Consider the following 13,127-nt stretch of genomic DNA (forward strand, 5'->3'; position numbering starts at 1 on the left):
TTATTAGTTGGATCATACAAATTGGTTATATAGTAGAACCCCGGTTATCCTTGCTCCTCAGGACCAGCCGTGGCACGGATAATTGAAAAGAAAATTTATGTACCTACCATAAAAAGATAACAGAAAAAATAAATCTTTCACGTATAGTTCCGTTGAGTGATTTACAGTGAGGCTATTTTAATAAAACCTCAAAAATGTAATTTTAGTAATGGAAAATCATAGCACGGATAATCTGCAGCCTGGATAATCCGCACACGGATAATTAGGATTCTACTGTATTTATATTGTCATTACAATATGGTCATATATTGTCTTTCAACCAATTATGGGATATATTATAAGATTTTTATTAACATTCTAAGTGCTATAAACTTTGTTGCAAACACATGCTAAACACAGTTGCTCGAAATGACATAGTGTAGTTTACCTCTGAGGTCTAGAATTATACTTATCCTATAGTGATCAGCTTAAAAGCACTAGCAGAATAATTCAGAATACTGCAACAAATGAAATCCTCCACTACATGGCTGAGAGGATAAAAATCAGCAGAGGGGTGCGGCAGGAAGAGATTGTGTAGCCAAAACTATTTATAACAGTCATGTAGTACATATTTAAACAATTAGAGTGGGAATCAAAGTGTATTGACATTGATAGAAAGAAACTAAATCATCTCCTATAAGCCAATGATATTGTTCACATGGCAGACGACTTACACGACAATTTTTACAAGACGATCAGTCACCACCTTGTAAAAATTGTCAGAGTATAGGAGAAGCCAGCGGTATGTTGTAACAACTACAGCAAGTAACACAGAGAGTCGGTTTAAAGATAGAATATGAGAAGACAAAAATGATGATGAATCTCGTCTCCAATGAGCAAATACAAATAAGAAATCTCCCACAGAAGTTGTGAAAAGATATGTGTTGTGCATTTGGGCAGCGAAATAAGATTAACACAAGACAACAAAACATGTGAACTACTCACAGGATTTATTTTTTATTTTGTGCTGCATTCAGAAAATGAGAGATGTGCAACAAAAATGTCCCAATCCACTTAAAAATGAAAGCTTTCAACCAGGGTATTCTACCAGTCTTCACATATGGAGCAGAAACTTTATCTCTAAACATCAGAGGAAGAATTGAGAAAGACATGACGAAAATGGAGAAATCCATGCTTAGTATAATCTTAAGCAATTGACTAAGAAACGAGGAAGCTCATAGACGAACTGGAGTAGAAGACATTATCGAATGTATTACAAGGCAAAAATAAAGGTGGGTGGGACATGATTGCCGGAATGAGACAGGAGGAAAAAAAATTGACAAAAATGTCTCAAAACAAAATATTGTTTATAAATTTATTACACTATAATATAAATGAGGGGCTCAGGGTAACAGTGGCCTAACCCCAAAAACGAAGTTTTGAGATAAATACAATCTTTGCATTTGTATTTCCATTATGCTTATGGGATTAGCCAAATATAGAGGTAGGTTGTGTAGACTGTACACCCTTGTTTGGAACTAGAACCCCCTTGTTAATTCGAAGATTTAATGTCGCTGCTTTTATTGATATGTTAATCTAAAAATGTTCAATTTGTGGCTTAGGCCACTGTTGCTCTGAGCGCCTCAAATTACATGAGCTTACAATTTAAAAATCTATAAAAAATCTTTGGTGGCAATTCTACTCACTACTGAATCTAGCATTGGAGTAACACTAGCCTCTTTATCACCAATTTTATAAGTTTTCCTTATCAACTGTTCGTCAGTAAATTCAGATAGTCTATCTAAAGACACCTCATCACCTTCAATGTGTTTATAAATGTCTTCATCATTATCTCCTTTACTAACAGTCACAACTAAACCACTAGTACAATTATCTGTAAAACCAAAGGTTACCAAGTTGGAACTGTTATTTTTACTATTACCTAAACAATAGAGCACTTCTACATAACAATTTCTGTTTAATATTTCACTGGTAAACGCCTTATTAACTGCAGCAAGGACTTGAAAAGCATCACATATCAATGAAGGTTTGACTATAGTACATTTTAAATCACCCTTCACCAATTTTTCTCTTAATTGCGGTGCGTTTTTTATATGAGTGTATAGTTTCATATAAACTTTCTGTTGTGTTTCTGGATCTATCTCCATTATAAAGGTAGGACACAGACACAGAATTTAAAAATAAAGAAAATAGGAGGTTTATACATACGGTTTATAACAAAAACATAGAAAAGAAGAAAAGATAGTTAGGTTAGGTTAACAAAAATAAACCATAGAGTTATATATTAGCATTATATATTAATATATACCTCTATGAAATAAACACATGTCATTTTCTTCCACTTTTCTTCTTTGTTTATATAATGATTACTGGTCTGTTACATTAAAGTATTTAACCCTAATTTAAAAAAAAATGTTTATTTAATTTTTTTATGCAATATTCACAACTTTATTGCAAAAAGTATACTTCATTTCAGCACTATATTTATTATTAAGGTAATCTTTGATACTTTTTAAAGAAATAATAATTATTCTTTTAAATTTGATTACCTGTAGTTCCAATGACGGAACTACGGGTGGGAAAATGGGTAAATTTCCCGCGTAACAAGGTCTAAAATTAAATAAAAATATTGTTGAAATATAAAAATGTATTACGGTTTGTGTTTAAACCATGATATCATGGTTTAAACCAGGAGGAGTAAACTAAAATGGCAGATTCACACCCAAGAAAGTCACTAGAAAAATCACCAAATACATCTTCTTTTTTAGTTAATCATATCGGCCTTCGACGGTAATCCACTCTATGGGTAATCCATAATTATTATATTATACTATGGTCTATTTTTAAACCAAGAGGAATAATTCAAATTTGCCGTAAAATTATACAGCACAAACGGCAATATATACGGAAGAAACTTATATAATACATATATTTTTTATAAGCGTTGAATAAAGTCCAAGATGCAAAACTTAAAATATTATAAAAAAAAGTTAATTAGAAATCTTTTGAAGTTATACTTCTTTAGGCGCGATTGGGAACTGAATTTTTATTATTCTTTGCGCATGCGCACACAGACAGTATGGCGTTGGTTGCTAAATATTTGAAGTTATGTATATATCAGTGCAAAAAAGGTGTGAAGAGAATATATTGTGTCTTTAGTAAATATATGTACAGTCGAACCCGCTTATTAGAATAGCCTTCGTGCCAAGCAAAAATATTCTTATAAGCGGGATATTCTAATAACCGTTCATTGGCGGATGGTGAAATAAATGTACCTACCAAATATACGTTATAATAGTACATACTATGTCAATATGTATATGCATATGGTTTTAGGTCTATTTATATCAATAAAAATTTATAATTTATTTACAAAAATCATTACGAAACGATTAGACAATATATAAGGATCCCGCGTATGAAAAAAGTTGATTAATAGAAAGCTGAAAATTTGTTAATAGCTTAAGGGTGTCTAGTCGGACAAACTTTGATATATGGGAACACTGGAACAGGGGAAGTTTTAATTGTGGAACAGGTTAAAAATTTGGAACGGTCAGACCACAAAAACGGCACATGTATTTTTCCTACAGAACAGACTTAAACTTTCCGAACAGAGATTGAACTCTCATGCAAAAATCAGACTGCTATTTATCACCAAATGGGCGTTTTAATGAGTGGAACATGTAGAACATGTCAAATGACAGGAATTATGACAGGTGATAAATAGCAGTCTGAGTTTTGCATGAGAGTTTAATCTCTGTTCGGAGAGTTTAAGTCTGTTCTGTCGGACAAAATAAATGTGCCGTTTTCGTGGTCTGACCATTCCAAATTTTTAACCTGTTCTACAATTAAAACTGCCCCTGTTCCAGTGTTCCCATATATCAAAGTTTATCCTACTAGACACATTTTAGACAAATTTTCAGCTTGCTATTAATCAACTTTTTTTTCATACGCGGGATCCAGACCTAATAAATTGGAATTGGGTTTTAGAAAAGACCCCCAAACAAACAATCAACTATTGGTAATAAATAATCTTATAGAAAAATGCTGTTTCTAAAAACATCCAAGTGTGTGGCAATGTACCTATAGAAATTTGTAGACAAATGAAATTATTGTATGACCTTGTCGGCATACGATTGAATTTTCTGTGGGAGAGAAGCGTTTACTCATCATAACACAGTAATAAAGTGTTTATTAGGTAGGTACCTGAGAAACCGTAATAATATACAAAACGACAAACCATTAGATCAGGCAAATTTAAAATTTCTAGGAAATTGTACATAAAAAGTTATTTGTTGACTTGAAACATTTATTCGAAAAAGCGGTATTAGGTTACTAAACCATATTACAATAAACGGATAAATTTATTAAAGGGTAAATGGAAACGTTTTGGGACCTCGAATTTATATTACATAAACCGGGATATTCCTATAACCGGTACTCTAATAAGCGGGTTCGACTGTATTATAATTTTTATATCTTCGGATTTGTTTTCCTCGGGAGTGGTGAGATATGTAAGTATCATTACTTTTATATTTTATACATACTTCACTTTGTCTGTTTGTTACCTTGAATTGTCATTAATGTCAGAGAAACTATGTACAGTCGGAAGAATGAAAGAATGGGGGCTTTTCATCGATTGTCATTTGTTTTGAGCTTCTGTCAGATGTTGTATAATCTGTGTATAATATTAATATACACAGATTATACTAAATATGACAGAAGCTCGAAACAAATTACTGTGAATGAAAAGCCCTATACGCTGTGAGCTCGTACGTAGAGGGGATATTTGAAAATTCGCGAGCGCCAGTAGTGACAAGTCTGTAAACGTTTACTGAAAATTTGACATAAATGTCAAAGTGATTAATTTAAAATTAAAATTAAAAACATTAATTATAAAAAATATTAGTTGGTCAAAGTTGTGGTATATATTTTTACCTTAAATATACCTTCGTTTTAAAAAATACTGAATTTAAGTTTTTTTAATGTTCCGTAATATGTAATTATAAATTAATTTATTAATCTTAGCGCCATCTACACGATAATTGTGAAAGTGTCCGAAGTAAGAAATTAATATTTCATCAATAGAACTTCAAAATGATTAGCAAAATCTTAAAAAAATCGATTACAATTTAATTACTTTTTTGCATTGTAAATATTAGGCGATAACATTAAATAATACATTTAAAAATTACCGGTGAAAGTTGCATTAGTAATCCGCTAGGAGAGACACCAGCGAAGCTCAGAGCGTATACGCTGTGAGCTCGTACGTAGAGGGGATATTTAAAAATTCGCGAGCGCCAGTAGTGACAAGTCTGTAAACGTTTACTGGAAATTTGACATAAATGTCAAAGTGATTAATTTAAAATTAAAAATAAAAACATTAATTATAAAAAATATTAGTTGTGGTATATAAAGGCCCTGTGCTGTGAGCTCGTACGTAGAGGGGCTATTTATAAATTCGCGAGCGCCAGTAGTGGCAAGTCTGTAAACGTTTACCGGAAATTTGAAATGTCAAAGTGATTAATTTAAAATTAAAATTAAAAACATTAATTATAAAAAATATTAGTTGGTCAAAGTTGTGGTATATATTTTTACCTTAAATATACTTACGTTTTAAATACCGAATTTACGTTTTTTTAATGTTCCGTAATATGTCATTCTAAATTATTCTATTAATCTTAGCGCCATCTACAGGATAATTGTGAAAGTATCCGAAGTAAGAAATTAGTATTTCATCAATAGAACGTCAAAATTATTAGCAAAATCTTAAAAAATTTGTTACAATTTAATTACTTTTTAGCGTTGTAAATATTAAGCGATAACAATTAAATAATAAATTTAAAAATTACCGGTGAAAGTTGAATTAGTAATCCGCCAGGAGCGACACCAGCGAAGCTCAGAGCGTATAGGGCTTTTCATCGATTGTCATTTGTTTCGAGCTTCTGTCATGTGTCACATATAATTAATATATCTACGTCATACGTCTTTGGTTTGTATCATTGGTACATACCAATAACGTATGACGTAGATATATTAATATTATGTGACACATGACAGAAGCTCGAAACAAGTGACTGTTAATGAAAAGCCCTATTCTTTCATTTTTCCTACTGTATATAAACAGAGAGGTCGTGGCGTTATTGGTAGATGGTAGATCATTCGGCTACGGATAGAGAGGTCTTGGGTTCAAATCCGGATCATTCCTATTCTTCTTTTTTATTTTTGGAAAGTGGTAAGCATTAAAATTAGTTTAATATATAAATAAAATAAAAATAAACTGTTTAAAGTATATTTATTTCGTTGAAATGATATAATAGCAGTATAACTTATTACGTGCGTACAAAATACATACACATTATTTTTTATGAGAAAATATTTCAATTCAATTTGTATTTGCATTTTTTAAACCTTTTTAAAATTGAAACACCTCCGCTTATGAGGCATCTTCCCTGAAAAAAAGAAACAAACATCACCCTAGTTGTCAAATGTCAATATGGTAATAAATATGTCAGTCCAATATTTGCCATGCTTCTTACTGCATTAAATAATTATTTATTGCGTATGAAGAAAACCTAATATACATGATCGAAAGTTATTGTTATATTTACTGCGAAGTTGTGTGAGTTATCCAGTTGAAAAATATGGGTGAATTGAGCGTCAACGGCAATAATCCTGAAAAGGACCAAGATGAAAACATTACTGATAAGGACTTACCTTTAAGTTTTGTAGAAAGCAGACATACAGAACCAATTGTAGGAATTGATTGTATCACACATATGTGGAGAATGAAAGAAAGGGTTAGTTCTTATATTTATTTACATTAGAATATTAAACATTCTAAACCATAATATATGTCATGTTGTGATAAGTCCTTGTGGATTGTTTAGATCTGCAGGTCAGTTTCCTGCCTCCCCTTTTAAAACATTCAAGTATATTTTTTACTTGTTCTAATGTCCCTTGCACTCCTTGCTGGGTTCTTGAATAGTACTTGTAGTTAGGTTTAAATATTATGCATTTTAGTCAGTATTTATGTATTGTTTGATTGGAAATGTACCATCTTGTGTCTTATCACATCAAGGATCTTAAATTGACTTAATGTATTTATATAATATTAATGAATATATAATGTATTTAATAGCACATTCCCAGAGTTCAGCTTTCATACAGTTTATTATTTTTTTCGTAAATAATCATTTTACTCTTCTGTAAAATATTATTTTGTCTTTTAGTCAAAATCTTTTACATGAAAGCCAATTTTTGAAGTTATACTTCTTTAGGCGCTATTGGAAAAAATGTTGAGAGTGAATTTTTATAAAAACGATAGTCTGAAGTATGCACACACCAACAAAATAAAAATGACAGACATCTAACGGTGGCAAATTATCTAATGTAATGTTAATTTATACATTTATATTGATAATTTCCACCTCTACTAGATTCATCTCTTTTTACTTCACAATGCATTATGTTTTCTATCTTTTACATTATTTTGCCAGTTATTAGAGACCTCATCACTGTATATACTTAATGAAGTATGCAATTCACAAGGATAACATTTTTCAAGGTAAAAAAAAATAAACACAATGATTTTTAAAGAAAATTGCTTTTGAGATGCAAGTCAGAACAAATGCAATAATCATTTTGATTTTCTGACACACCTCTGAAAGGCTATATTTTTTACTTATCAATCATATTTTATGCAGTGGCAATAACACAAATAATATTAAATTTAAAGTAATTATATATTTAAATAATTTAAAAAGCTTATTGGAAAATCATTCAGTGGCGGCTGGTCAGTGTCGTCAGTGCCAACCCACACATTTATAAACACATTATAGATTTTTTTAAATATTTAATTTAATCAGAGTTGATGATATTCGTTTCTGTGAACTAAACTAAATATCTGTGAGATGATACAGACTAAATTTTATTCATTGTTTTTAAAAGAATTCGATCGATCCCATACGTTAAGTGATCCCTGTGCGCTGTGAGTAAGACTTTTCAAAAATGATCCTATAGCCATCCACCTGATTGCGATTGTGTGTTTTCGGCAAGTGTCCCCAGATTGAAGATTTGCTTGTAATAAGAAGCTATGGAATATTAGCCGATAGGCAACCAATTATACATTTCCTGTATTTATTTGAATGGCAAGTACGGCAGAAACCAAAAGTTTTTAGGAATTACCATTTAAGGGAAAGGATGAATTGGAGGTTCGTTACATCAAGTTAATTATAGAGAACAAATAAAATTGTTTAACAAATTTTCTAATTACTTTCTAACTAGAAGACATTTAGCGGTGTACCTAAAACAGCACAGAATGAAAGAATCAATTAGTAGTTACATTTTGACGCTTTTCGGTAGAAGTAGACGAAACTACTGATAGAGGTAACATGTCATTCACAAGTATCAATTGTTCTTCGATACGCATTACATCTAATATTTATGAGAGGTTTTTAGGTTTTCAAACGTGGACATATTAAAATTTTTTAATATCAAAAATAAATTGGTAAGGCAAATTTATGACGGCGCTGCCTTGATGTCCGGTGAATTGTATGGTCTCCAGGCAAAAGTTAAAACTATTGCACCAGGCAAAACTATTATTTACTCACTGTTATAAGTCATTGACCTCTTTGACGATTCAAAATTTAAAAGTTAGGCCAAAAAATTTTCATAATATTTATTAGAGAAGTTCATTAAAAATTATCTATCATTCTTTAATCAAATAAAATAAGAAAATGGATTAACAGGTTTATATGCTGATCCAAATATTTTCAACTGTTCCCGAAATTAATAAATTATTGTGCTCAAATGTGGGCAAATTCTGCCTCAAATGAAAGAGATTTCTCTTGTCTCAAAAGAGTCAAAATGTATTGTCGAAACACCATGAAACAAGAGAGAATGTCAAAGTTATCTCAAATTTCAAATGTCAATGGAAAAAAACTTTTAAAATCTCTCCAAAGCAATAATAAATTTTACAATGACATTATAACCCATTTTGCTACTTTGAAACAACATAGACTATATAGACTTAATTTATAAACGGGTTCAGGTTCTAAATTTATAGGAAAAAACAAAAAAAAAAAAAAATAAAAAAAACAAAAACCAAAAATCTCCTATGAAATTGAAGCCTTTTAATTAGATAGCATACCTATCTGAGGAGACAAAACTTTGCCGACCCTGTCCCTAAAGCCACTAGCCGCCACTGAAATCATTACCTAGAGAGAGAGAGAGAGAGACATACTTTATTGATACAATGTACCAAAAGGCCATCGACCGAAGTCTTTCAGCCAATTTACACAATTAATATACATTATTACAATATGTTTTTTGTTAATATTAATACAATACAATAATTAAAAAAAAAATATTTGTATGTGGCGGTAATCACAATATCACTGACAATTAGTTACAATACAGATGATGATTTGAATAGAGTTGTTTATTGTCTTGATGTGTAGCAGATTTCTTCAAAAAGAGTTCTTCTTGGATATCTACGGGCACTGTCCTCTGGTATCATCACAATATGGGGCTCAATCAAATTTTTGTTATTGTCATTAATAAAGAGATATTTAAACAGCTTATTGAGTCTCTCCTTAATAGGTTCAATTCCAGTTTTCTCGTACAGCATTCTGTTGGATGGATTATGAAGTGGATTATCAAGATGACGCATTCTAGTAATTTGTCGAAGGCTAGTTGTTTCAGCCTCTTTTATATTATTTTTGGCAGGACCTTTACAATTATAGAAAATTGTAGAACCATACTCCAGCATGGGCCTGCAAATCATTTTATAAATATTGGCTGCTGTTTCAATCGTAATTACCTCATTCTTGTATGTTAAATTTCTGAAGTGTTTTGCTCTAGTTATAATTTTCCTTTTTATAACTGCTGTGTGGTGGTTGAACTTCAATTTGTTATCTATTTCTATTCCCAAATACTTAACAGTTTGGGAGGGTTTAATAATATTGTCGCATATGTTTATAGTTGGTGAGTGATCTTGGATTCTATGTTTAAATATTATTAGTTTTGTTTTAGAAGGATTTATTGTTAATCTCCATTTATTCATCCAAGATATTGTGTCATCCACCTGCCTCTGCAATAAGTCCATTGTCTTTATTAAATTTTTTCCATATGATATCACTGCAGTGTCATCAGCAAATTGTAGAAAATTAGTGTTGGTTAGTCTATTGTCGTATATGTCACTGCAATAGAGATTATACAATAGAGGGGAGAGTGGTGAACCTTGTGGAACTCCTTGTTGCACTGAAAATGAATGGGAATATATTTCATCGATCTTAACTATACACCTGCGTCTTCTAAGAAATTCGTCAATAATCCATATTAGAGAAGGGGAGCATTTCATTCTGTGAAGTTTATATAACAATCCTCTATGCCAAACGGAGTCAAAAGCCTTCTTGATGTCCAAGAAAACTCCAGCGGCCTTTAGTCCTTGCAATCTTGCTGCCTGTATATTGGATGTTACTATTGAAAGAGGAAGGATTGTAGATGATTTTTCTCTAAATCCAAACTGGTGTGCTGGAATATGTTGGTTTAATTCATTATATAATCTTCCTTGGATAATTTTCTCAAAATTTTTTCCAATTACTGGGAGAAGGGTGATTGGACGGTAATTTTGGGGTAGTTGATGGTTAGTATAAGGTTTAGGGGTAACTATTACAATGCCTGTCTTCCACTCATCAGGGAAGAAATGATTCATGATACAATAGTTATATATGCTCATTATCTCCTTATGAATATCTGGATCTAGTTGTCTAAGGATTTTACGATTGATGGAATCTTTGCCTGGAGCTGTATTTTTTCCTTTATATAGAGCCTCGTCATATTCATCTTCTGTGATGTCCTGAAGAGCATTCAGATTATGACTATTTTCATAAAAACTTCCAAACCAACTATCCACCTCCTCTAAGGTGTATCTATCAAAATTGTCATCCTCATCAAATTTGTAGGTTTCTTCAAAGTATCTATCAAAAGCACTACATTTTTCTTCATCTGTACTATATGTCTGACCATCATGTATCAGTTCTGAAATCTGTTGTCTAAACAATTTATATTTAGACAGTTTTTTTATTTCATTCCAGTATGTTTTTCCTTTCATGGAGTTTATACTTTTACATGCTAGGATCCATTTATGTTGTTTAAATTGTGATATAAGTTTGTGAATATCTTTGTTTAGTTCATTAATGTCTCATTTTTTTGGATCTGCCTGAGTAACTGTCTCTTCAATTTAATCAGAGACAAAGTGATTTCTTCTGTTTGGGCGAATTTTCTATTATTAATTTAGACAACATAGTGTTGAAATTTTTAATGTAATTTCGGCAAATGTCATGCCTTATATTCAAAAATTCTTTCATTCTACTATTTACATTTTGTACATTACATTTTGCTATATTGGGAAGATTAATTTCATTATAATGTGGTCAGGATCATGATGTAGATTAAAATCAAATTGTAAAGCCAAGTGATCACTTCCCAGATCTGGAGTTACAAGTATATTTGTTATATTATTTATAATATTTTTAGAACAAAATAATATATCTGGAGTTGTGCTTGGGTTACCTGCCATTATAAACGTAGGAGGAATCATTACCTATTTAACTGCTATTTATTTATTTATTAAACCCTTGAAACTCAATTATAATTGCTAAATATTTGAAAATGCATAATTCTAATAAATGTAATACATTTATAGCAATAAGTTACATTACTAGATAGTTAAGTATTACACTGCACGTCAGAGAAAATGGGCCACCCACAAAGTGGGTCATTTTTGATGTCTCAAATTTCCTAAACCTGTTGTCCGATTCAAGTGATTTTTTTAATATGTTATAGCCTTATTATGTAACAATATAGCTGTAATAATATTGTTCTAGAGAGGTAAATTGTTATTGTATACCAGGTGTACCAATCAAACTGTGTTTTTTCTCAAAATTCACCACACTGTGGAATATTCTAGCATTTATAAAATACTGAAATTAAAACCCAACTATAGCCTCAGGTTTTCAACATTCTGTTTTTTGATTCATTCACTTATGTTGGGTAATAAAACAGTTAAGTACTTTAACAACTAGCCATGTTCTTCATTAATACAGGGTGTTTCTAAATAAGTGCAACAAACTTTAAGAGGTAATTCTGCATGAAAAAGAAATGACAGTTTGCTTTATAAACATATGTCTGCAAATGCTTTATTGCTCTAAAACCAGTTGAGATATGCAAATGTAATTTGGTAGGTTTTAATAGTTATTGCGCATTTTTTGACATAGGTACAATTAAGAATTTTATATTCACCATTGGCATGCATACGGGTCATATTATCCGTAACTTTGGAAATACAACTTGCCTAGTAAAAACAGGAAACATGAAGAAAAAGAAGAGAAAAAATCTAACCCGTAAGAAAAAAATAAAATGTTGGAAATTTAACTTGCCTAGTAAAAACAGAAAACATGAAGAAAAATAAAAAATAATGCTTAACAAACATACACTAAAGCCAAAAGAAAAGAGTAAAGCTATGTCAATAAAAACCTAAGAAGAGAAGATGAAAATTTAAGAGGACATTAGTAAAAGATCCAGGGAAGAAAAAAATAGAGCAAACCATGCAAAAATAGACTACCAAAAGATATAGATGAAAAACTGTGGAATGCTGTGGAAACTAGCATCTTAAAAAAAACTCAGTATAAAACACAAAACAAATATGTCAAAACAGACTGACCTGGAAATGGAAATCAACACAAAAATGGCAAATATTCTGTGCAACTGCTTTAATAAATCAAAAAAGGACTTAAAACTATAGGTTTAGAGCGTTTCCCAACCGGTGGGTAGCGGTGTGGCTCTTACAGTAGCTGAGTAACGTACATATATATTATCATCATGGGTGAAGAATGGGTCGCGCATATGAAAAAACATCAGAAGGTGGGTCGTCAGACATAAAAGGCTGGGAACCACTGGTTTAGAGAGAACTTTTGATTTGCAGAATTATGCTTTACAAGAAAAGAAATATAAACAATTTAAAAGAAGACAAAATGAAAGAAAAGATAACAATCTCCATCAGGAATATAATGAATATAATGTAAAGAAGTGGAGATTAACAGAAGAAATGAACCATTATAACA

General features: G+C 31.2%; 2 protein-coding genes across 2 annotated transcripts in view; one reads left to right on the forward strand and one right to left on the reverse strand.

The window, feature by feature from the left end:
* Nucleotides 1–1,340: 1,340 nt before the first annotated feature.
* LOC114327437 (EKC/KEOPS complex subunit TPRKB) lies at nt 1,341–2,269 on the reverse strand. Its single transcript, XM_028276061.2, has one exon. It carries the CDS (start codon nt 2,145–2,147, stop codon nt 1,653–1,655), a length of 495 nt encoding a protein of 164 aa, XP_028131862.1. The 5' UTR covers nt 2,148–2,269; the 3' UTR covers nt 1,341–1,652.
* Nucleotides 2,270–6,489: 4,220 nt separating this feature from the next.
* The window catches only part of LOC114327435 (regulatory-associated protein of mTOR), a 178,324-nt gene continuing 171,686 nt past the window's right edge, over nt 6,490–13,127 (forward strand). Inside the window, exon 1 of the mRNA XM_050646849.1 lies at nt 6,490–6,800. Coding sequence (XP_050502806.1) covers nt 6,645–6,800 — 156 coding nt within the window. The 5' untranslated portion in view covers nt 6,490–6,644. The remainder of the gene's footprint in view (nt 6,801–13,127) is intronic.

The sequence above is a fragment of the Diabrotica virgifera genome, chromosome 3 (genome assembly GCF_917563875.1).
Source record: "Diabrotica virgifera virgifera chromosome 3, PGI_DIABVI_V3a".
In the NCBI taxonomy this organism is placed as follows: domain Eukaryota; kingdom Metazoa; phylum Arthropoda; class Insecta; order Coleoptera; family Chrysomelidae; genus Diabrotica; species Diabrotica virgifera.